This window comes from Myxocyprinus asiaticus, chromosome 18, assembly GCF_019703515.2.
Source record: "Myxocyprinus asiaticus isolate MX2 ecotype Aquarium Trade chromosome 18, UBuf_Myxa_2, whole genome shotgun sequence".
Taxonomy (NCBI): Eukaryota; Metazoa; Chordata; class Actinopteri; order Cypriniformes; family Catostomidae; genus Myxocyprinus; species Myxocyprinus asiaticus.
In genome coordinates, this window is record NC_059361.1 from 630885 (window position 1) to 656500 (window position 25616).

At 37.6% G+C, this 25616-nt stretch overlaps 2 protein-coding genes across 3 annotated transcripts in view; one reads left to right on the top strand and one right to left on the bottom strand.

Annotated features, from left to right (window-relative positions):
• The window catches only part of cracr2aa (calcium release activated channel regulator 2Aa), a 49343-nt gene extending 31300 nt beyond the window's left edge, over nucleotides 1–18043 (top strand). For both annotated transcript variants that reach the window (XM_051724595.1, XM_051724596.1), the window contains exons 8-18: nucleotides 1449–1636; nucleotides 4510–4581; nucleotides 4660–4705; nucleotides 4783–4874; nucleotides 5686–6046; nucleotides 9084–9216; nucleotides 9700–9781; nucleotides 9919–10033; nucleotides 13646–13747; nucleotides 14006–14082; nucleotides 16929–18043. In XM_051724595.1, coding sequence (XP_051580555.1) covers nucleotides 1449–1636; nucleotides 4510–4581; nucleotides 4660–4705; nucleotides 4783–4874; nucleotides 5686–6046; nucleotides 9084–9216; nucleotides 9700–9781; nucleotides 9919–10033; nucleotides 13646–13747; nucleotides 14006–14082; nucleotides 16929–17013 — 1353 coding nt within the window. In that variant the 3' untranslated portion in view covers nucleotides 17014–18043. The remainder of the gene's footprint in view (nucleotides 1–1448; nucleotides 1637–4509; nucleotides 4582–4659; nucleotides 4706–4782; nucleotides 4875–5685; nucleotides 6047–9083; nucleotides 9217–9699; nucleotides 9782–9918; nucleotides 10034–13645; nucleotides 13748–14005; nucleotides 14083–16928) is intronic.
• Nucleotides 18044–20248: 2205 nt separating this feature from the next.
• The window catches only part of LOC127456216 (protein arginine N-methyltransferase 8-B-like), a 49043-nt gene continuing 43675 nt past the window's right edge, over nucleotides 20249–25616 (bottom strand). The window contains exon 10 of the mRNA XM_051724601.1: nucleotides 20249–23002. Within this exon, the coding sequence (XP_051580561.1) occupies nucleotides 22919–23002 (84 nt within the window). The 3' untranslated portion in view covers nucleotides 20249–22918. The remainder of the gene's footprint in view (nucleotides 23003–25616) is intronic.

The window sequence follows — 25616 nt, forward strand, 5'->3', positions numbered from 1 at the left end:
AGAAGCCACTGCTCCAAAACCACCATAAAAAACCCAGTCTACAGTTTGCAAGTGCACATGGGGACAAAGATCATACTTTGGAGAAATGTCCGCTGGTCTGATGAAACAAAAATCGAACTGTTCGGCCATAATGACCATCGTTATGTTTGGAGGAAAAAGGGTGAGGCTTGCAAGCTGAAGAACACCATCCCAACCGTGAAGCATGGGGGTGGCAGCAGGAGGGACTGGTGCACTTCACAAAATAGATGGCATCATGAGGAAGGAAAATGATGTGGATATATTGAAGCAACATCTCAAGACGTCAGCCAGGAAGTTAAAGCTCGGTCACAAATGGGTCTTCCAAATGGACAGTGACCCCAAGCATACCTCCAAAGTTGTGGCAAAATGTCTTAGGGAGAACAAAGTCAAGGTATTGGAGTGGCCATCACAAAGCCCTGACCTCAATCTGATAGAAAGTTTGTGGGCAGAACTGAAAAAGTGTGTGCGAGCAAGGAGGTCTACAAACCTGACTCAGTTACACCAGTTCTGTCTGGAGGAATGGGACAAAATTCCAGCAACTTATTGTGAGAAGCTTGTGGAAGGATACCCAAAACATTTGACCCAAATTAAACAATTTAAAGCCAATGCTACCAAATACTAACAATGTCAACCTCTGACTTCAACTGTATGTAGTATTAAAGGAATATTAAGAGTGGAGTTGGGAAACAGGATGTGAAAAAGTGGGATTAGAACCCGGATCATCTGCACAATAGAAACTCAGTCACACTGTTATTACCTGCAGCAACAGATGGGGATGCAGATTGTCTTTAAGTTCTGTGTTTCCACCAGACTACAGCAATGCAAATACCCTGTTAAAGAAAACAAATGACAATAAAATGCATCAAAATACTTCTTGAATGTAACTGTATTCTGATTACCTTCTATTTAAATTGTAACTGTAGTGGAATACAGGTACTCATATTCAGTATTTTAATTATGTAATCCCGTTACTCCCCAACCCTGTGTAAGCATTAATGGGTATTAAAATACTGTTCTTGCACCTCAAATACACGAGAGTACACAGCTTCATCATTCATTTCAAACTAATTTTTCAAGGTATTTATTTTTTTTATCATTATTGTATTTGTCTTTTCATAAAAATGTCAAAATATCAAATATTTTGTGAAACTTCACACATTTATCAGGGTCTAAAGAGGTCTTTGTTTTATAGTTTTTATCAGTATAAACCCCAAAATGTCTACCCACATGTTTGTTACACCACATAACTTACTAAAGTTTTATGCACTATACAAAATACCTTTTTGGGCCACTGAATAAATACCCTCTATCAGTATATCATTTACATTTTTGATTATTGTATTATTATTCAGTGAAGACAGGAAATGACATAATATAGCACCAATAAACACTCATAGCTGTGTTGATGCCTGTTGTGTGTTTTGATGCAGCTGGAGCGTCAGTGTCGAGAGCTGCACAGCGAGCAGAGAGAGACGGCCGTGGAGAACGTCAAACTGAAACAGTATAATGAAGATTTGAGTCGTGAACTGGAACACACCTCACAGGAACTGAATCTGGCGCAGGAGCAACTGATGCTGCTGCAGGAACAATCATCACGTTTGCACGAACAGAGAGAGATGTGAGCATTACTCTATAATAACGATACAGAAATGGAGATGTATATACAGTGGTGTGAAAAAGTGTTTGCCCCCTTCCTGATTTCTTATTTTTTTGCATGTTTGTCACACTTAAATGTTTCAGATCATCAAACAAGTTTAAATATTAGTCAAAGATAACACAAGTAAACACAAAATGCAGTTTTTAAATGAAGGTTGTTATTATTAAGGGAAAACAAAATCCAAACCTACATGGCCCTGTGTGCAAAAGTGATTGCCCCCTAAACCTAATAACTGGTTGGGCCACCCTTAGCAGCAACAACTGCAATCAAGTGTTGCGATAACTTGCAATGAGTCTTTTACAGCGCTGTGGAGGAATTTTGGCCCACTCATCTTTGCAGAATTGTTGTATTTCAGCCACATTGCAGGGTTTTTGAGCATGAACTGCCTTTTTAAGGTCATGCCACAGCATCTCAATAGGATTCAGGTCAGGACTTTGACTAGGCCACTCCAAAGTCTTCATTTTGTTTTTCTTCAGCCATTCAGAGGTGGACTTGCTGGTGTGTTTTGGATCATTGTCCTGCTGCAGAACCCAAGTTCGCTTCAGCTTGAGGTCACGAACAGATGGCCGGACATTCTCCTTCAGGATTTTTTGGTAGACAGCAGAATTCATGGTTCCATTTATCACAGCAAGTCTTCCAGGTCCTGAAGCAGCAAAACAGCCCCAGACCATCACACTACCACCACCATATTTTACTGTTGGTATGATGTTCTTTTTCTGAAATGCGGTGTTACTTTTACGCCAGATGTAATGGGACACACACCTTCCAAAAAGTTCAACTTTTGTCTCGTCAGTCCACAGAGTATTTTCCCAAAAGTCTTGGGGATCATCAAGATGTTTTCTGGCAAAAATGAGACGAGCCTTAATGGTCTTTTTGCTCAGCAGTGGTTTTCGTCTTGGAACTCTGCCATGCGGGCCATTTTTGCCCAGTCTCTTTCTTATGGTGGAGTCATGAACACTGACCTTAACTGAGGCAAGTGAGGCCTGCAGTTCTTTGGATGTTGTTGTGGGGTCTTTTGTGACCTCTTGGATGAGTCGTCGCTGCGGTCTTGGGGTAATTTTGGTCGGCCGGCCACTCCTGGGAAGGTTCCCCACTGTTCCATGTTTTCGCCATTTGTGGATAATGGCTCTCACTGTGGTTCTCTGGAGTCCCAAAGCTTTAGAAATGGCTTTATAACCTTTTCCAGACTGATAGATCTCAATTACTTTCTTTCTCATTTGTTCCTGAATTTCTTTGGATCTCGGCATGATGTCTAGCTTTTGAAGATCTTTTGGTCTATTTCACTTTGTCAGGCAGGTCCTATTTAAGTGATTTCTTGATTGAGAACAGGTGTGTCGGTAATCAGGCCTGGGTGTGGCTAGAGAAATTGAACTCAGGTGTGATAAACCACAGTTAAGTTATGTTTTAACAGGTGGGGCAAACACTTTTTCACACAGGGCCATGTAGGTTTGGATTTTGTTTTCCCTTAATAATAACAACCTTCGTTTAAAAACTGCATTTTGTGTTTACTTGTGTTATCTTTGACTAATATTTAAACTTGTTTGATGATCTGAAACATTTAAGTGTGACAAACATGCAAAAAAAATAAGAAACCAGGAAGGGGGCAAACACTTTTTCACACCACTGTATGTGCATCATATTCTGTGTTATAAGATACAATTTAATGGCAACAATAAATACAAATATTTGTTTTACATCAGGGTCAGAAATTAACGGGGGCTCTGGGCAAAAATGCCAATCGAAGCAACAAAAATGCCCCCGAAATTCAAAATATGGGGGCAAAAAATGCCTCATAATGAATTACTCAATTTAGGCATACTTAAACATGTTATCTTATAAAGCATACTGGATGTTGATGTTGATTGAATTTATGGATAAGAGATAATTTCTCAATCAAATTGTTCAAATTAAGAATTTATGTTAATTGATTGATTAAATGTAAGCATTTAACATAAAAAGGATGACACCATATATTTTAATTTGGTCATTTAACCCCTTAAACTCTGGTGCACTCGAATTTACACACTTGAATTTAAAAGCTCATAATTCACACATACTGTGGACTAACTGATAAAATTGGTCTCATTTTTCCGCAAATAAAATAAAAAGACTCCAGTTGTTCATATGTAGTATTGTATGTGTTTATAATCTTATGATAAACAGAAAATTGCTTGAAAAAAAAAAAAAAAAAAAAATTTCTGCGCTTTCAAATGATACCTCATATGCCTGACTTATTTATACGGAGACTTTAACATTTTAAACGTTAACTTTTTTTCGTGTTATAGCGCCCCTTTGGACCTGTGGATGGGTCCATAGAGTTTAAAATGCCCCTGATAATAAAAACCAGAGAAATATTGCCTCTTAAAGGAAAAGTTCATTTCTGATCCTGATTTACACTATACAGTATAATATATTTTTATGAACTCAAAATCAGTCAAACGGGAAATGTGACACAACTATCATGTCCTGGTCACATTTCACCCCATATTCAAAATAATTAAAAATGATATTTTGCATAAAGAAAATGAAGCTTGTCTTTTACTTGCATATTTCCTCCTTTTACTCAAGTTTACTTTTGAGTTTTTGTGAAATTCAGATTGTTTCTTTTTTTATTGTTGTGTTACAGTTTACAATTGTTTGCTTGATTGAAAATGTCACAATGCAAAAAATCGTAATGTCTTAAAATGTGTCCTTATGTTAATGACACAGTTTTCTGATCACATCAAGGTTGTTAAAGACTGGCTTCTCATAGACTCCACATTTGACCCCTTGTTTGATGTCAGTATGTTCAAGAGAGTTCATAAAGAGAGTGTTTTATTTTTATTTCTCTTCAGGGAGATTTACAGAGTCACGGAGAGTCTTCAGAGAGAGCGAGCGAGTCTTCTCAAACAGCTTGATTTGTTGAGGTATCAAGTGAGCACACGTGAACGGAAGCTCTTTATGTTTGTACAGATTTCATACATGTTCTGTCTCTTTCCTGTTAGGGAAATGAACAAACATTTGCGAGATGAAAGGGACATGTGCTATCAAGTAAGTGCATTTTATATAAGTTAAATAAGACTGCTGTGTGTTTTGACAATCTCAAATCATTGTTTCCTGTCCTTCAGAAACCAAAGAGCTCTGCTGCCAAACTCTCATGGGCACAGAGGTCTGGATCAATTACTATGAAGTACACGGAGCGGAAGCCGTCATTTAAGAGGTAAGACTGTTTTATTTTTAAATACGCTCCGTGAAAACGACATCTGAACACTCGACTGCACTCGAGATGAAAAGATTCAGTGGATCAGCAAAATCAAAAAGGTTTTTAAATGACGACTGTCCCAAGATAAAAGAGCAAGATACTTCATTTTAGTTTAATTAAAGCTTATATTGATTTTTATCATTTAAATGAGCACTACTCTATAAAGCACCTGTCTTAACCTGGTGTGACACTATAAAGCATCAGCTGAACCCCTAATATCTCAATTATTTACTTGAAGAACCCTCTTATTTTTGAAATAAAGTTAACCATACAAAATATAATGCATTTTCATGTCTTTGCACTCTTTTACTTGTTCATGCCATATTTGAATGATTACATTTTTGCTCTTTTCTTATAAAAATGGTACATTTTATTTGATTTCATTCACCTTTGGCATTTCTATCCCAATCATCATCATTCGTAACTTTGATTTAGTCAAGTAATTTATTTATAAAGCACATTAAAAACTACAGATGTGTTGTACAGTGCTGCATAAATATTATGATTATATAAGCAAATATTTCAAAGAAATCAAGATACAAAAAATAGTTGTACTTTAAATCGAATCAAAAGCTAAATAATATAAATGTCTAATAATTTGTAAGTTGTACTGTGCTCCACCCACAGTGAAATCTCATTGGTCCAAAACACTAAATATGTATATTAAACATCACATATGTTCTTATTGCTTGTGCGCCATCACTCGTCACTGGAAACATTCTGCGTTGTGTTTGCTAAATAGTGTACATGTGTCTGCTGTCTTCTCCAGCGATGATGAGGAGGAAGTTCTGCCACATTCTAAGAGGAAGAACATGATGGGTGTAAACGGGCACAGTGTGGACCTGGAGGACATGGCAGACGGGCGAATTCCCTCCAAACCTCATCTCCAGAGGATCATCTCCATCGAGGAGGACCATCTGCCTCACCTCCTGCAGCAGGGCTTCCAGAACCAGCTCACACAGTGGAGTGAAAATGAGGAGTTGGAGGACTCCAAGATTGACCTCCAGATGAGCAATATTTACCCCACAACCAGCACGCCAACCTCAGTGTCGCCCCCTCCAGGAAGCAGAGACGCACACACACCCACCTCACCCAGGGGGCAGCCTGTGGGCAAAGAGACCGTCCAGTCGGTAAGAAAACAGTTGGAATAGTCATAGCCTTGCATTGAATTAAATAAAAATACTTAGAGAGGCTTTAAATGTAGATATTGGAGGTCTTTGAGTATCTATAAGTTCCATGGATTTGATCCTACGTCAGAAGTGAGGACCAAATCTGGATTTTTAAATGCAGAAACAGACTTGAAAATGTTCTTATGCATACGTCAACTGACAAGCGTGCGTCCAACGTCTTTCGTGCTGTGCCTGTGCGCGCTGATTTTTATTAATGCAAATAGGAATGGTCAGTGACTGACTGAATTTAGTAATAAATGATTTAGCCCATTTACGTGAACATGAGTATTCAGAGTCTGAATGTGGCGTTATTTAGATTACGTATGCTAAATGTAAATGCTTTATTTTAGATATCCGCTGTAACAGATTATTTTTGTAGCCCTATCTGCACCTGTCCATAATAAATACATTGTAAGACTTACGAGATAACAGGCAGGTGTAATGCACGATATGTAATAGGCTATATCAAGCACATTATTGGAGCAAGGAGGATGACATATATATAGTTTAAAGTCCTTAAAACATACAGATGGTTGAAATGGTTGGATCTTTCAGCCTCTTGTCTACTGTTGTTGAGGACATAAATAAAAATGAATGTTTTGACTAAAATCCTAAAATGCAGCGGGATTAATGGCAAGAGTGAGCAGAAGAGAACAGCGGGAAAAACGTGCATTTATACAGAATGTGACTGCCATGCAGACGATGCAGATTTTATTATATGTAAAAGAGCATTTAAACCTCTTTTTGGAATTAAGGTTTAGCAAGAATATAGATGTGTATTTACAGTAAACGCAGTCAATGAATGGATTAATTATTGATAATGAAAATGAATAACTGATGATGAGTTGTTCAATAAGCTGCATTATATGGGCAGAAACCTTGCCAACCGAAAAATACAATTTCATTAATGAATGATGAAAAAAGTAACTTGTGCATGCACTTTTATTGTATTCTGTCTCATCATATTAGGATATTTGTAGGTGTCATGTAGGTGGAGTCCATGTGCTCGTTCACGTATGATTTTAAAATGAAATGTGATTTGTAAAGTGGGATGCATTTGGGAACATTTCTTTGTGCATGTGGATGTTTTATAAATCATTCGTAGGAACATTTAGGAAATTGTCGTTCGTTCACATTTAAGATCATTTATAAATGACGCCCCAAGATTTTGAGCAAATTTCAGGTTTTTCCAAAAATGCCCATTGCAAATTGCAACTCACTTTGATAAAGGTGAAGGTCAGTTTATTTATAGAGCTCATTTAAACACAAAAGGTGTATACCAAAGTGCTGTACATGGGCAAGTTAAACAATTAAATAAAAAAATAAATAAAAAAGATAAAACTTTGCCACTAAATACAATAAACAACAGCATATACATTCATTCAAAAGCGCATCATATATAATCTATGAATAATATATGCAGGATAAACATGTAGGAACTGCTGTTGCTGTTTGCTGTGGAGAGAGCCATGAATGTCTGCTCTGTTGTGCCTCTAATGGACACGTTTATCTTGTGTCCGGTAAACTCATTTAAAAATAGTGTTAAACAGAAATTACACAGATTTTGGGTTATGGTACATGATGTGTCATTTAGAGCAGTGGAGAATTCTTCTTTTATGCTTGGATGATTCACACAAAACCTGTCAAGAAAATCTCCTGTCCATATTTAACCCCAAATCAATAATAAAATAAATAAATAATATAATATAATATACAATATAAAATATTATTAAATATTTTATTTTATTAAAATTATTCTATATATATATATATATTAAGCATAATATTTTGCATAAAGAAAATTAAGATTTGTTTGCATGTTTTTTATTATTTAATTTTTTTATCCCCTTTCACACAATTTGGAATGCCCAATTCCCACTACTTAGTAAGTCCTCGTGGTGGTGCGGTTACTCGCCTCAATCCGGGTGGCGGAGGACAAGTCTCAGTTGCCTCTGCTTCTGAGACCGTCAATCCGTGCATCTTATCACGTGACTCGTTGTGCATGACACCGCGGAGACTCACAGCATGTGGAGGCTCATGCTACTCTCCACGATCCACACACAACTTACCACACGCCCCATTGAGAGAGAGAACCACTAATCACGACCACGAGGAGGTTACCCCATGTGACTCTACCCTCCCTAGCAACCGGGCCAATTTGGTTGCTTAGGAGACCTGACTGGAATCACTCAGCACACCCTGGATTTGAATCATGACTCCAGGGGTGATAATCAGCACCAATACTCGCTGAGATACCCAGACCCCCCATTTTTATTTTATTTTTATTTTTTTATTCTCCCCAATTTGGAATGCCCAATTCCCAATGCGCTCTAGGTTCTCGTGGTGGTGTAGTGACTCGCCTCAATCCGGGTGGCGGAGGACGAATCTCAGTTGCCTCCGCGTCTGAGACCATCAATCCGCCCATCTTATCACGTGGCTTGTTGAGCGCGTTACCGTGGAGACATAGCGCGTGTGGAGGCTTCATGCTGTTCTCCGCGGCATCCACGCTCAACTCACCACACACCCCACTGAGAGCGAGAACCACATTATAGTGACCACGAGGAGGTTACCCCCATGTGACTCTACCCTCCCTAGCAACCGGGCCAATTTGGTTGCTTAGGAGACTCTGACTGGAGTCACTCAGCATGCCCTGCGATTCGAACTCGCGACTCCAGGGGTGATATTCAGCATCTTTACTTGCTAAGCTACCCAGGCCCCCCATATGTTTGCATTGTTAAATAATATACAGTTTACTTAAGCACATTTAGCCTAACCTTAACCTTACCCTGACCCTTTTTTATGTAAAAAGTGCGTAAATTTCATGAAAATAATGTCTCTTGATTTACCCTAAAAACTTTGTTTTCTGTATGCAAAATGTAATTTATTACTTGTTTCTGTTGATTTTGGAGTAGAACAGGATCAGGACAATTTGTTGACAGTTTTCATAAGAATCACCCATTTACACATTTCCCTTCAATCCTGGCCTTTATTGTGTCAGGAGGAAGGGGCGAGTTCAGGTCCAGATCGTCTGTTTAAGATCGTTCTGGTGGGGAATTCCAGTGTGGGAAAGACGTCTCTTCTACGCCGCTTCTGTGACGACTGTTTCCATCCTGGCACTTGTGCTACTGTAGGTCAGTGAACCCAATGACATATTCATGTGTACTGGTGTCAGTGAATATCGTCATCATATTTAATCTTCAACAACTCAAAATCATGAGTGTGTTTTTCTGTTAGTCTGTGTCATGTTTCACAACAGTTTGTGGTGTTGTTGAGTCTGTTTTGTGCACATGCTGATGACTGTAACACTCTTCAAAGCTCTTTGAGGTTTTGCATCATCGTGGATGTTGACTTCAGAGTGACCTTTGACACAGTCATGACAAGAATGTACTGAAGAAATATTATATCATCATATCACTAAACAGGTTTTCAGAATAACCCTTATGGTGGTACCATGGTACTTTGAAATGGTACTGAATGATTCCCATGATATTTACATGATACTCTTAGGTATTTCAAAGAATACTATAGCAGATGTTAAAAAACATAACATGGTAATACCATAGCAAATCCATGTATCTATTCAGAAGCATGCTTATGTAACTGTTTGTCTGTAGGTATTGACTACAGTGTGAAGACATTAACTGTGGACAACAGTCAGGTCGCCCTTCAGATGTGGGACACGGCAGGACAGGAGAGGCGAGTGATGTTTTATTGATGTTTTTATTAATAATCTCAGAGGCTCAATGAATCACTCCACTGTGTTTCAGCTCGAGGTGTTTTAAGAACTAAGTAAATGCTAAAGATTGTGATTTGTTCTGGGTTTGTGCCACCAGGTATCGCAGCATCACAAAGCAATTTTTCCGCAAGGCCGATGGCGTGGTCGTCGTGTATGACATCACTAATGAGCAGACGTTCACAGCGGTGAGGCAGTGGCTGGCGAGCGTACAGGTGATTGAATCAGTTAAAGAGCCCATAAAAAATGTATATGTTTCAGCTTTTTTGTTCACATTGAATAACTTTGTGGTATATGTGTGCTAGTCAGGGTTTGCAAACGGTCCTTAAAGTGCTTAAAGGAATATTCCGGATTCAATACAAGTTCAGCTCAATCGACAGCATTTGTGTCATAATGTTGATTGTCACAAAAATTCATTTCAACTCATCCCTCCTTTTCTTTAAAAAAAGCACAAATGTGTGTTCCAGTGAGACACTTACAATGGAAGTCAATGGGGTCAATCTGTAAACATTAAAATACTCACTGTTTCAAAAGTATAGACACAAGACATAAACAATATGTGTGTTAACATGATTTTACTGTCATAAAATCACTTACTAACCACATCTGTGGATAGACAATTTTACTACTGTGTTGCCATGACGACGTAACACCATAAACCCTAAAATGATGGTAAAATGTATGATTTAAACAACTTTACAGCTCAAATAATACACAAGTTTAACAAGAATTAATGTAAGTTTAAAAGTAAAATTATAAGCTTTTTTATATATATATATATAATTATACAAAACCCTTCATCTGGTGAATATTTAGGCTATAAAAAGTTTCATTTGGTTAATACTTAAATATAGAGCATTGTAACGGAGCCAAGTCTCCCTCATTTCAAAATAAGAGTCCCAGGTGTGTTTGGGGCTTCTTTATAGTTATACATTATGCACCAAATCTTCATTTTTTTTCTCATTGTTACTATTATTGGGATTTAATTTATTTTGGACTCCTGTAGTCTCTTGTGTCTGTGCCCGTCATAAGTAAGGAAAGACAATTTTTTAAATCAAGTTTAAAAACTATCAGCCGACTACCACCTTAGTTATCAGTGTCGGCAAAATCCACTATCGGTCGACCTCTACTTTAAACCCTCCAAAAACTGGCCACATTCACTTCCATTGTAACTGTAACCTCCATTTTTGCTTTTGCTTTTTAAAGAAAAGGAGGGACGAAATTACTTTTTGTGGTAATCAGTATTATGTCACAAATGCTGTCGATTGAGCTCAACTTGTGTGGAACCCAGAATATTCCTTTAAAGTGCTTGAAATGAAAACTGACCATTTTTATGCAGTTAGCGTGCCTGAGAAACATTAATTTGATGATGTTCGTGATATCCCCTGCACACATTTCTCAGACACAGCCCAAGATTGCACTGACATGAGAAATGACCAATCACAGCTCGTTTTTTTACATGACGTTTAGGAGCGGGAGCAAAATAAAGAGCTGAGCTTTTGTTCCCGAATGTGGATGTTGATACAAGTAAATCACTCGCATATATGCGACCATATTTCGGATGAGGATACTAGAAAATGAGCCACTGGGTAGTAAATGTTCAGACTTCACTCGCCAGTTATTGAGTTGTGTAGATGGAAATAAAAAGTTTAACACCGAAATCCTTCACTGCGTGTTGTCGCTTGTTCTGTGTAACGAGTACATTAAAGACCAGATCCACGTGCTCCACTTTCATTAAATAATGTCTCTTTTAATATTCTTTCTGTTCTTTACAGTCAGATGTTAATCGATCGTTAATATGTGCATTTCTGAACTGACACTATTCTTAAAGAGACAGTACCGTTTTAGTGCTTGTTACACAAATGAATGTAAACACTTAAATTCTGTTAAATTATACAAATTATTTCAAACAGTCACAGCTCATATCATTATTATTCATTATTATAATAATAAAAAATATGTTATAGTTGTTACTTTTCATGGCTGGTTACATCTTTAATACATTTGTTAAAGGTCTGTTCATGCAGTGTTGGAATTACTTCTAACTAGTAAATAGCGTTCATGTCACTCGTAGTAAAAGTTTGAAACTCTGAATTAAATATAAACTCCAAGTTTTCTCACTTGTTTCAAGTCCTTGAAAAATAACTTGAGAGGCCTGGATTTCCATTCAGTAATGTCAGTATATGAACCCTGGAGAATGTACCCCTAAAAATGGGCAAATTGATGTCTTTAAGGAATATTTATACCTTTTAAAATTTCAAATATCTTTTTCTTCAAAACAGACCAATAATATTGATGACTCCTGTGGCATGCACAGGCATATACAGATATTTATTGCAAATAAATGCTTTCTAAAATGAGAATGTCTCCTGCCCCTAAATAATAAATACCACCTGTATCCTAAACATGGTTCATCTTTGCTTGCGTTAAAAGCTCATCGTTTATTTTCATTTTCCAACCATCAGTTAGTTGCAGAGGAAGTAGCTGGAATTGATGCATTTTGAAAGTGTCTTCATTGTTTTTACCCATGGTACAAGCTGAACAAGGTGTGATGCAAAATTAAGGCTATTGGCTTTTTAAGAAAAAGGAAAGAGCAGTTTTTTTGTTTCAATGGGAAATGCATCAACATGAGGCAGAAAACGAACTTTGTCAAAGCATTTCATTGGGTTTTTAACCCTTTAATCTCTGAAGGTGTTTTTTCCTGTTTCAATGGCATACCCAAAATTAAAGGCGTATAACTCGACTAAAATAAAATAAAAATGACGTGTTTAGTATCATTGTAAATAAACTTTTAAAAAAAATGTAATGATATAGATTGATATATTCTGAAACTCTCAGCCTAAGAAATTGCTGAAAAATAAATAATAAAAAAAAAAAGCTAAATATGTACTTTTATTTCTTATTTTCCTTATTTGACATTACATATCTCTGGTTGTAAATAAGGCGGCTCCGGAAAACTGCTTTTGTTTTGTTCCCAATCATGTCAACTGTATCTGAGAAAATTGTGTTGATACAACAAATCAATCAAAAGTTATAACATTACAAAAATAATTTATCATAGTGTCCAAAAACCTCTCCAAACAAATAAAACATAATAATTGTACATAAGAACTAATTACACATGCAAACACAACAATGACTAAGGGTTTGTATAGCATGCAGACATGATTTTAGTAATGAGATTTCACAGAATGAGTTTCATTCTGTGTCATTTGAGTCATCATTGAGTCTGTGTCATGTATTTGGCGCCATCTCCTGGTGGCCATATGTAACATTGTGCTTCATGTGGATTATCTAATGATCTATACATCTGATTATCTTGTGTGTGGACTCGTTTGAAAGATAATCACCTCCTCTAAGTAATGATATGTGATATTTTTTGTTCCGCATTATATGTTATTAACGAAAATGCAGCATATAAGCAACACCAACATAATTGTTAAAGACATATGCTTAACTATTACTCTCTATATTTTTGTCTGTGAGTAAAACAAATAGACTGGTTGTATTCTACTCTTTGAGAGCTTTCCAACAACATATGACACATGGCTATTTGATCAGTTTGCATATTTCAAAGCACTTGTTCAGTTTTGGTCATAATGTCTACATGCATTGGAAAATAGAGCTTCTAATCTTTCAAACGATACCTATATTGTGTTGGTCAAGACTGCAGTTATTAATATAATATTAATAAAATAGAAAAAGGGCTTAAATGCTTATTTGAAGTAGGTGAGATGTATCTTTAAAGTCCCACTGCAAGAAGGCCAGAGTGAACCATTTATTAGTTATTATGGAAATGCTCATAATTTTGCCTCCTATTCTCACAGGATGGAGCAGGTGAGGACATTCCCATCATGCTCCTGGGGAATAAGACAGATCTAAGCACCCAGAGAGAGATTCCACTCGGAATGGGAGAGAAATTATCCAAGGTGAGCGAGCTTGAGCCCTAAAGAGGCACTAATACATCACCTTTCAACGTATAATGCTCCTGAAATATAAAAGAACTGAATCAGAAGCTTTTCATTTTCAGGTTTACCTACTTCCTCTTTAACTTTCTCTTTCCTATCCATTTGTAGTTTCTATGGAGATTTATGAAATGAATTCCTGTCTGTAAATGGCACTGAATGACGTGTTATTAGAATGACTCTCATACGAATCTTATTTTTCCCTTTTTCATTGTCTTGCAGGACTTTCAGTTGATTTTCTATGAGTGCAGTGCATTTTCAAGCCACAATGTGATGGAGTCTATGGTTCACATGGCAAGGTAAGGAAAGATGTAGTTAACAGATGTAGTGCTACATAACGTTCATGAAGCACATTTGTCCTTCTAAAAAACGCTTATGAAAGCTTTGAAATAGATTCGCTGATTAAGTTTCTAAGCTATAAGAATATGGAAGAGTGCTTCTGAGCGAGTGGGATAAAGTCTTGTCCACTTTACAACTTATTCTGACCAAGATCTGCCCACTTAGGGGGGGCGTTCACATGGAATGTGTTCTTGCACAAAAAAAAGTGATACATCACAAAGAATGGAACAGAATGCAGGTGTCTTGACATACATTTTTACAATATGACACAGCATGCATGTGCGAGACATTAAAAAATCAGCAAGACATATTGTAACGTTGAAAGATGTCCATCTAGCATATGTATACATGTAGAAACAATATTAACCCTCCTATGGTATTGAAAAATAGCACCTCCCTTTGGTATTCACGGTCATTTTTGACCGGAAGGGTCAGATGTGTAATCCCTTTTTTTGATGATGATGAGAATGATACTATTTCTTCTTCCCTGAAGTTAGAACAATAAAATTATTCATTTCTTTTAGGATTTTATGCAATTTTGATCTTATTTACATGCAAATGTCTAAATGTTACCATTCATTTGCATATACAAATAAGCAAATTTATTAAAAAAATTTAAAATTCAAAACTTCTATGTTGAAACATGAAGAAAATATCAGAAAGTGACATAAATTGGAGGCAGATTGCTGCCATCTGGTGAACAAAATATAAATAACATGACTTAAAAACCATGTCATGCCAGTAATAGACAGTAGATGACTGTATAATCTGATGGAGTGTTGTAACCTAATTTTATATTTTATCACAAGATATGCATTAGGATATATATTTAGACATGATCAAACTATTATTTGTCAAAATTTGGCATTATAAATTGATTTGAAGTGTCAGTTTTAGCTCTTTGTTATTATGCTTAATTTAATCAAATTTTTTTTAATTAATTGTATTTATTTATCACATTATACATTTGCACATATACAGTGAAATTCTTCTTTTTCACATATCCCAGCTAGGCTGGGGTCAGAGTGCAGGGTCAGCCATGATACAGCACCCCTGGAGCAGATAGGGTCAAGGGCCTTGCTCAAGGGCCCAACAGTGGCATCTTGGCAGTGCTGGGGCTTGAACCCCCGACCTTCTGATCAGTAACCCAGAGCCTTAACCACTGAGCCACCGCAGCACCATTGCTGAATAAACAGAATAAACATTTTTCTACCAATAATTTATTTTAAACATAAAATGTAATAACGCTGAGTAAATGCAAGAGATCAAGAAATGAACTGCAAAATTCTGAAAGTTAAATTAGAGTGTAAAACAGAAGAATCAGAGTAAACATTTTATAATTTCAAACTTTCTATAGTAAAAATTTAATTTGCAAATGTGTGTTTGTGTGTGTGTGTGTGTGTATGTGTGTGTGTGTGAGAGTGAGTGTGAATGTGTGTGTGTGTATCTGTGTTTGTGTGTGTGTGTGTCGTCTGCATATACTGTGTGTGTGTGTGTGTGTCTCTATCTCTGTGTGTGTGTGTGTGTGTCTCTGTGTGTGTGTGTGTGAGAGTGTGAATGTGTCTGTGTGTGTATCTGTGTGTGTGTGTGTGTGTGTCTCTATCTGTGTGTGTGTGTGTTTCTATCTGTGTGTGTGTGTGTGTGTGTGTCTATCTGTGTGTGTGTGTGTGTGTGTGTGTGTGTGTGTGTGTGAGAGTGAGTGTGAATGTGTGTGTGTATCTGTGTGTGTGTGTGAGAGTGTGAATGTGTCTGTGTGTGTGTGTGTGTGTGTGTCTATCTGTGTGTGTGTGTGTTAGATTGATGTCATCAGTTGAAAACAACAGATGACTTGTAATGCCAACAATTACCAAAATATGGCCGTAGAGCTCCATTTATTGACACCTTGATTCTGTGAGAGTGTGAGAGAGTGTGAGTGTGAGTTCTGCATTGTGTGTTATCGCCTCACCCCTTCATTGTGAGTGTGTGTTTAAGATTATGACTGATTTATTTATTTTATTTATTATTATTATTTTTTTTTGATAAATGTAAAACAAAATAATAGCTCTGTGTTATTGGCACCAGTTCATTTTTCATTGTGTATGTGATTGTGTGTAAGTGTGTGTGTGTTTTTGTGGATGTTTTAGAGTCTCACCCTGTAATTTTTATGTTTTTATTTATTTATTTATTTATTTATTTTGCATTTGGCTGATTTATTGATTGTATTTGACAGATTTAAAAAAAAAATTGGTCTTTTCAATTTCAGTGATGATTCTGACCATGAGTACCAAAGGTGTCGCTTATTTTTTTACGACCACTTAGAAACTATCGAATCAAGCCAAATTATTTTATTTTGTTCAGATGGCAAATGGAGAAGTCACCAAGTCTTGTACTGCTCAGATAAAGGAAACCATTTTTATTAAACGAGGAAAACTTATTTGAGTCAAACATGACCGAATACCATAGGAGGTTTAAAAACAGCACCCTGTGTGAACCTCCCCTTAGACAGGAAGAGACTGTCTGACACAACCTGTTCACTTAGTTTTCATGTGCCGTTTAGTGGCGAGTTTCTCTGAAATCCATGATACCACAATAATAGACAAAACAATAGAAAAGAAACTAAATGAAACAATGTATAATATGTGTCCGCTTGGAATCAGAATCTTTCTCTGTGCAAACGCTGCAGATTATTTCACACAACAGCATCTCATTTGCTTTCCTGTTGTTAAACCAGTGTTCTTATTGGTCAGTATGTGACCTGGTGCATTATTATTTTAGTTGTATTTCTGTACTGGTCCTTACAAGATGTGCCACCTTTTCTGTCTGTCAGAGTTTTAAAAGAACAAGAGGACCGAGAAAAAGAGAAAACGGTGTCGCTTGCTGACAGTCCCACAAAGAAGAAGAGCTGCTGCTAGCAGAACACTCCCGACACTTTCTTTTTATCATTTAGTTTGGTGTTGGTGGTGATCTCTCTTTCTCTTACGTCTGTGTTTTCTGTGATATTAGCAGTTTTTGTATGACCACTGTGGAGTTTAGACATGTCTTTTTATAATACAGCACCTCTTTCCAGTGTGATAGAAGTTAGAAGTGAGGCTTTGCACTGAGGTTTATGTGGTTAGTAATATTATCTTTGGTCCAACGTGTTTCTACTGTAGTCATTTAAATTAAAGCCACCCATTACACTATTAGAGATAGCAAAGCTGTATTTTCATGCAGACATAATCTACATAATTTATCTTTTTTAATATGATGGTTTTGGAAAGTACATTTTAAAAAGAGTTTATTTGTAAGCAAAATAAGCTCTTACGTTCGCTAGTTTGTTTACGCACAAATGTATTATTTATTACTTGTGTAATGAATTGAAGTTCTTGAATTATTCCATAAAACATGGCTCTATTTACCTCCGTCAGCCTTAATATTTTAAATACACTGCCATGAAGCAAACAGTTTGGTTTGGAAATAAAGATTTGTTTTTAACAGAAGATCAATGTTGTTAGCTTTATGGTACTAAATGATCAAATGATATAAAATAGATGTCAGAACACTGCCTTTTTTGATTGTATTTTTATGTATTGTCATGATTAATGTGTTTATATTATATGTAGCCACACACTGTAAATTTGCAGTTTAGCACAAACGGTGTTAATTCGGTGCAAAATATCCTGAAGTAGTTGTTGCAGCTGTTTAATCAGGAGTTTCTCAGTCAATCACAATACTGTATAAGTATCTTGTGTCATCGTGTTGATACCACGCAGAAGTTTCTGTCACTTCACAGCTACTGTACGGCCGGTGGGCAGAATAACACTAGAGTTGAACACCATGTGGATGATTTTAGAGAATTCCTCACTCCTGTAGTGCTAATCTTATTATGTACATGTAAAATGTGTAAATACTGCATAGAAATGTATTTTGAGTGAAATGTTGAAATAAAGAGTACTATGTTTGCAATAACTAACTTGTTGAAAATCTTGTGCAGTCAAGGGCACGTGTTGAGGAGAGGGTACATGCCAGCTAACAATTAACAATGAAATCATTTAAAGCTTTGTTCAGAAAGCTCCATCTCAACAGGTTTTTCTAGTTTAAATAAAACCCAATGTGTGTTCAGACTGGAGATATCTGAACTTTAACAATATCTTGAACTCTGGGGGGTCTGGGTATCTCAGTGAGTACTGACGCTGGCTATCACCCCTGGAGTCATGAGTTTGAATCCAGGGTGTGCTGAGTGACTCCAGCCAGATCTCCTAAGCAACCAAAGTGGCCCGGTTGCTAGGGAGGGTAGAGTCACATGGGGTAACCTCCTTGTGGTCGCTATAATGTGGTTCTCGCTCTCGGTGGGGCGTGTGGTGAGTTGTGCGTGGATGCCGCGGAGAATAGCGTGAAGCCTCCACATGCGCTAGGTCTCCATGGCGACGCGCTCAACAAGCCATGTGATAAGATGCGCAGATTGACGGTCTCAGACGCGGAGGCAACTGAGATTCGTCCTCCGCCATCCGGATTGAGGCGAGTCACTACGCCACCACGAGGACTTAGAGCGCATTGGGAATTGGGCATTCCAAATTGGGGAGAAAATAAAAAACAATATCTTGAACTCTTTCTCAGTAACAAAGCAACAGTCATCACCAGATTTACTTTACCACTAGATCAGCTTTCAGAAAGCCCCTTTAACATAAAGTACACGAGTATAATGAGTTTCTAAACTGATGTTATGGTTAGGGGGCTCGAGCCTAATTAATCATAAATCCGTGTCTGATGCGGAAAATTTACATATATTACAACAAATATTTTCACTGAATGTTTCAGTAATCAGGACGTGTGTTCTTTTCAACATAAATCAGTTCACGATTCAATTTGAATCATTCGGACACGTCACTCACGCACTGAATCATTTGGAGCAGTTTCTCACTCAGTGTAACAGTAACTGGACATAAGGTGGTTTTATGTGGGGTTAAAAATGACTGTGTAGGGCGTCTCCGGACTCTTTTTGCCCCAGGAACATGTTCACAGATAGCACACGTACATCTCCGAGATCTTGAAAGCATCACTATCTAACAAACATCTGCTAAACATCTTAAAAAGATCAGATTTACAAATATTCTAAATCATAAATGTCTCAAACTAAGACATCTGCTGAATGCCTTAATGATATCATACTTGTTGACATACGTCTTATAGACATATTGCAGATGAGTAAACAATGTAAAAATACATCTTCCACATGTAAACACACACATCAAATACATGTCTGGGTGATGTAGGCTACTACGTGTGCTATCAGGGTTGCTGATAAATCCCTAACGCGGCAGATGAATTTGCCATGTTCCGACCAGAGAAACATTTTCCCTAACCCTAAACCGAATTATTTCAGAACTAGTGATGCCCCATTTGAGAATGAATGCTATTGATTCAGTTATTTTCAATGAATTGCTCAAATTGGTTAGCTAGCATAACGCTCTGAATCAGTTCGCGTTTCCATTTGAATCATTTGAACAGTTCACTCACACACTGAATCATTTGAATGGGTCTCTCACTCAAAGTCTGAAACGGGACCTGGGTAGCTCAGTGGTAAAGACACAGGCTACCACCTCTGGAGTTCACTAGTTCGAATCTCAGGGCGTGCTGAGTGACTCCAGCCAGGTCTCCTAAGCAACCAAATTGGCCCGGTTGCTAGGGAGGGTAGAGTCACATGGAGTAACCTCCTCGTGGTCGCTATAATGTGGTTTGTTCTCGGTGGGGTGTGTGGTGAGTTGTGCGTGGATGCCACGGTGGATGGCATGAAGCCTCCATGCCTGAAGTCGCGCTCAACAAGCTATGTGATAAGATGCACGTGTTGACGGTCTCAGACCGTCTGGGATTCGTACTCCGTCACCCGGATTGGGGTGAGTCACTACATGACCACAAGGACTTAAAAGCACATTGGGAATTGGGCATGCCAAACTGGGAGAAAAAGGGGAGAGAAAAAAAAATCTTAAACACTAAACTTCATTTACTGACATGTTCACAGATATGTATGTGTTGTACATGATACATGTTGCATCCGTTAATTTTAATTTTAGGAGTAAAATTGTTAATTTAGGGATACTATAGAACACAAAGCGCAAACAAAATGCTGAATGACGCTGGTTGGATCATTTGCCAGTGATGAAGAAGAGGTTCAAACACCAACACTGCCGTGCAGCAGGTAAATATATTCCATTTAAAACACATCAAATGAGTGGAAGTTCACAAACCGGCTCAATGAGTTACAGCATATTGAAGTACAAATTACTGATTTCTCTGCTTTACCTCCAATCTGACAGAACCAATTCTGTAGAAGTGAGTTTTAAACTCTTTTATTTACCCATAATCACATCCATGTTTCATATCTTCCATTCAGCAACATGTCCTCATGTTCTATAAACAGCCATAGACCTCTTCACTAAGACATGCTATCATACATAAACATTTGACTTGGTTTTAATATAGGCTAATACATTTTAAAGCTGAAGTGTGTCACTTTTTTGTGTTAAAATATTTTCTTCCTAGTCTGACGTGTTATTTCTGTCCTAGTTTAACATGCAGAGACAACTATAAGTCATTCATTCATAGGTTAATTTTCTCAAAAACTGTAAACATTGTCTTTCTGTGGCGCCATGAAAATTGCTGTTTTGAGAGAGCCGCCCAAACGTTACTCAACCAATGGTTTAGGGTTGGAGTTGGGGGCGGGGCTATCTCTTTGTTGGACCAACGTCAGATGGGGGGCGTATTCAAATAGCTGTTTTGAAAACAAAGTTTAATTTTGCAATTCCGTTTGGTGGCACAGAAAGTACATACTTTAGCTTTAAGCTATTGTATTTACTATTATTTTAACAGATGCTCAAATCAGGGACAATAATCGGGAATATTAATAATAATCAGGGGGAAAAAAACTACTTTTTTTAACATGTAAATCTCAAATTTCAATAACAGATTTTGTTTTGGAAATACATTATTGGATGTGGAAAACTTTCTTTGCACAGAGAGGATAAAGTCAATGTTGTACTTCTTAATATTCCACTAATGAATCAGGTCCTGTATATATACTAGATAAAGTCCTACAGTACAAACTAATAATGCACAATAGACAGTGTTGCTAATGAACTGAATGTCTTTGGTGAGGACCAGGAGCGTTTGTAGACTTCACCACTGAGGCACAGGCCCCCCAAGAATTCATAGTGTCCCCTTTTTTCTAGAGGGGCCCAGTTGGCATAGTAAATACTCTTCAGTCTTTTTCAACTTTTCAGTGTGTTTTTCAGCTAAAAGTCAATTAGTAACATTAATTCTAATCTCTGCATATGAGGATCTGTTATGGGGTGTGTGGTGGGGTATTTTATTGGATGAGAAATATATATATATATTTTTTTTTCACTTCAGTTAGTCTCTTGTTCTGAATAGTAAACCAACAGCAGAACTTTACTAGAGCTTGTGCCCCAGTAAAAGGGGTCTAGCGACACCCCTGGTGAGGACTTGAACAGTATAATCAGCTGTGACGTGAGGTCTCAGATGGACCGGGACAGATCCATCGCCTTGGCAAGACTGGATTAAGAGCACAGGTGAAGAGCTGCAGGCGTCCAAATCATCTCACCACAGACAGACACACAGTTCTACATGCCATCTGTTTTTGTGATATGACATGCTGTTTCTCTCTATTAGCAAATGCAAGTGGAAATGTCTATATCACACATGTAGAATTACACCAACACTACTGTACATATTACAGTCTCATAAAGCTACCAAAAAAAATCACATATGCCCACGACATTATTCACATTTACACCACATCACTGTATTGCAATAACTGTCTTTTGCTTCTGAATCGAGACAAAATGTAATTTTTTTTTTTTTTCATTATTAGCTCCTGATATTCATTTTTGTCTGTTTTTCATGGAAATTAGGGGCTGAAAACATCATTGGTTCAGAGCTGTTATTGACGCCCCAATCTTGATTTAATGATAGATGGGTAATTCTCAGGAAACGGTGCCATTATATGACTTACTGCAGACATAATTAATACGATTTGAGTATTTGAAAAATCCTAGTTCTTTTAAAATGTAAAAATAGGGTTAGGGTTACGACACTACTGGCTGTTTTGTTGCAGTGTATTTGTTAGCTAAGGTTGTTATTAGACACTTTTGCACTGATCTCGAACCCTGTAACATTCAACCCAAAATAATTAGAATGTATTATAGAATATAATCTTTTTAATATTTTATGTATAATCATTTATAATTTACACGACACTCCAAAACTAAGTGAAACCACTAACCCAGCACAAATGGTGCCATTTCCTGAGAATTACCTGATTTTGTGAAACGTTCATCTTTAGTTTTCAAGATCACTTCTTCTTCTTTGTAAGTCAGCTGAAATGTATTCTGAGCTCCTTAGTTGAGTTATTCTTTTGATATAAAGTTAAAATGTTACATTGAAACATTCTCAGTATATATATATATAGAGGCACAACCTTCATCAATCCAAACATCTCACACCTACACTCCAGATATAATAAAAGCAAAGAAACAGTAAATTAACACTTAACATTTCTAAGACAATGACATTCTTCAGTTTGCGGAGGCTTATAGTCATATTCGGCCCTTGAACAGTCGTAAGATAGTTGGCAAACTAGTGCAGACTTTAGTTAGTGAAGGCAAGGCTCCTGTTGCTAGAAGTGTCGCCCCACTCCACAAACATCTTCTGACCTGGTCTTTCTCTTCATGTGTGTGTCTTTCCAGCAATGCTGAAGCTTCGATCTGGAGTGACTCCTGTTTCTGCTTCACTGAGCGATGTCTCTCGCTCTCTGCTGGACGCTTAACGCATCTTATAGTCGTGAGCAATTGCCGTCTCACACAGCTGACCTTTAAAATCCAGCTCAAAGGTAAAGTCCAGATCACGCTGAATAATGAAATAAGAAAAAGCATAATTATAAATAACAGTTCACACAAGCACCCAAACAGCACATGTCCGTGAAACATCTGTGAAAGATTTTGGAGAGCATTGCATTGTATTTGAAGAGTCTTGTTTGGGTACAAACATTGGATAAACAAAAAAAGAACAGATTCACATACTTTCTAAATCTAAATGTCATGAAAACAGCTGAATGTTCTTGAAATATTGAACTGGGAGTTCTTGGTGATACACTGCAGATTCCCAGCAACACAAAAATAAATTATTTTCTAAAGAAATTGTACTTAAGTTGGGATCTTGCAGTCTAAAGTCAATGCAATGAGATAAAAAAAGACCATTTATCACAAAAATATTGGCAAGAAAATGCATCTTTGTTCTGAGATACATGTAAAAACAGTGTGACCAGTGTAGTGTGATTCACAAGCAAATGACTCTTTTGAACTGGTTCTTTTGAGTATTTTAAAGACTCATGAAAGACTGGTTTGAATGAAATCTTCACTGAATCAGAATGGAACTGAAGTTATCTTTACTTTCAGCAATGAAGCAAGAGTGGTTTTATATACTTAAAATTCATGAAAATTATTATCATTACTGACAGGTTGATCATATTAAAAAAAAAAAAAAAAACATTTGCAACAGTAATGAAGTATTTTGTTTTTTAATTAAAATGGTATTATAATTAAAATATATACTGTTTTATTAAAATATCATTAATTTATCTGTTTTTCAGCTAAATGTATATGGCTCATCGGGGACACCCCGGCGCAAACAGAAATTTGTAGTAAACACTGAAGCAAGTTTTCCAAACATTACATCTTCCACCGTTTGGAAAAAAAGACATCTTAGACCGGCCTAAAGGCCCCGATATACTTCTGGAGAAGTTCGGCTTCGTTCTTCGTTTGGGGTTAAAAGAAGTTCGAAACAGTCGAGTCCGTCCATCCGTCTATCTGTCTGTCACTATTTCCGTCTGCCTGTTCATCTGTTTGTCTTTTACTATTTCTGTCTGTCTGTCTGTCTGTCTGTCTGTCACTATTTCCGTCTGCCCGTTCATCTGTTTGTCTTTTACTATTTCTGTCTGTCTGTCTGTCTGTCTGTCAGTCACTCTTTCCGTCTGCCCGTTCATCTGTCTGTCTTTTACTATTTCTGTCTTACTGTCTGTCTGTCTGTCTGTCTGTCTGTCTGTCACTCTTTCCGTCTGCCCATTCATCTGTCTGTCTTTTACTATTTCTGTCTGTCTGTCTGTCTGTCTGTCACTATTTCCGTCTGCCCGTTCATCTGTTTGTCTTTTACTATTTCTGTCTGTCTGTCTGTCAGTCACTCTTTCCGTCTGCCCGTTCATCTGTCTGTCTTTTACTATTTCTGTCTGTCTGACTGTCTGTCTGTCTGTCTGTCACTCTTTCCGTCTGCCCATTCATCTGTTTGTCTTTTACTATTTCTGTCTGTCTGTCAGTCACTATTTCCGTCTGCCCGTTCATCTGTTTGTCTTTTACTATTTCTGTCTGTCTGTCTGTCTGTCACTCTTTCCGTCTGCCCGTTCATCTGTCTGTCTTTTACTATTTCTGTCTGTCTGTCTGTCTGTCTGTCACTCTTTCCGTCTGCCCTTTCATCTGTCTGTCTAATACTATTTCTGTCTGTCTGTCTGTCAGTCACTCTTTCCGTCTGCCCATTCATCTGTCTGTCTTTTACTATTTCTGTCTGTCTGTCTGTCTGTCACTCTTTCCGTCTGCCCATTCATCTGTCTGTCTTTTACTATTTCTGTCTGTCTGTCTGTCTGTCACTCTTTCCGTCTGCCCATTCATCTGTCTGTCTTTTACTATTTCTGTCTGTCTGTCTGTCTGTCTGTCTGTCACTATTTCCGTCTGCCCGTTCATCTGTTTGTCTTTTACTATTTCTGTCTGTCTGTCTGACTGTCTGTCAGTCACTCTTTCCGTCTGCCCGTTCATCTGTCTGTCTTTTACTATTTCTGTCTGTCTGACTGTCTGTCTGTCTGTCTGTCACTCTTTCCATCTGCCCATTCATCTGTCTGTCTTTTACTATTTCTGTCTGTCTGTCTGTCTGTCACTATTTCCGTCTGCCCATTCATCTGTCTGTCTTTTACTATTTCTGTCTGTCTGTCTGTCAGTCACTCTTTCCATCTGCCCGTTCATCTGTCTGTCTTTTACTATTTCTGTCTGTCTGTCTGTCTGTCTGTCACTCTTTCCGTCTGCCCGTTCATCTGTCTATCTTTTACTATTTCTGTCTGTCTGACTGTCTGTCTGTCTGTCTGTCTGTCTGTCTGTCACTCTTTCCGTCTGCCCATTCATCTGTTTGTCTTTTACTATTTCTGTCTGTCTGTCTGTCACTCTTTCCGTCTGCCCGTTCATCTGTCTGTCTTTTACTATTTCTGTCTGTCTGTCTGTCTGTCTGTCTGTCACTATTTCCGTCTGCCCGTTCATCTGTTTGTCTTTTACTATTTCTGTCTGTCTGTCTGACTGTCTGTCAGTCACTCTTTCCGTCTGCCCGTTCATCTGTTTGTCTTTTACTATTTCTGTCTGTCTGACTGTCTGTCTGTCTGTCTGTCACTCTTTCCATCTGCCCATTCATCTGTCTGTCTTTTACTATT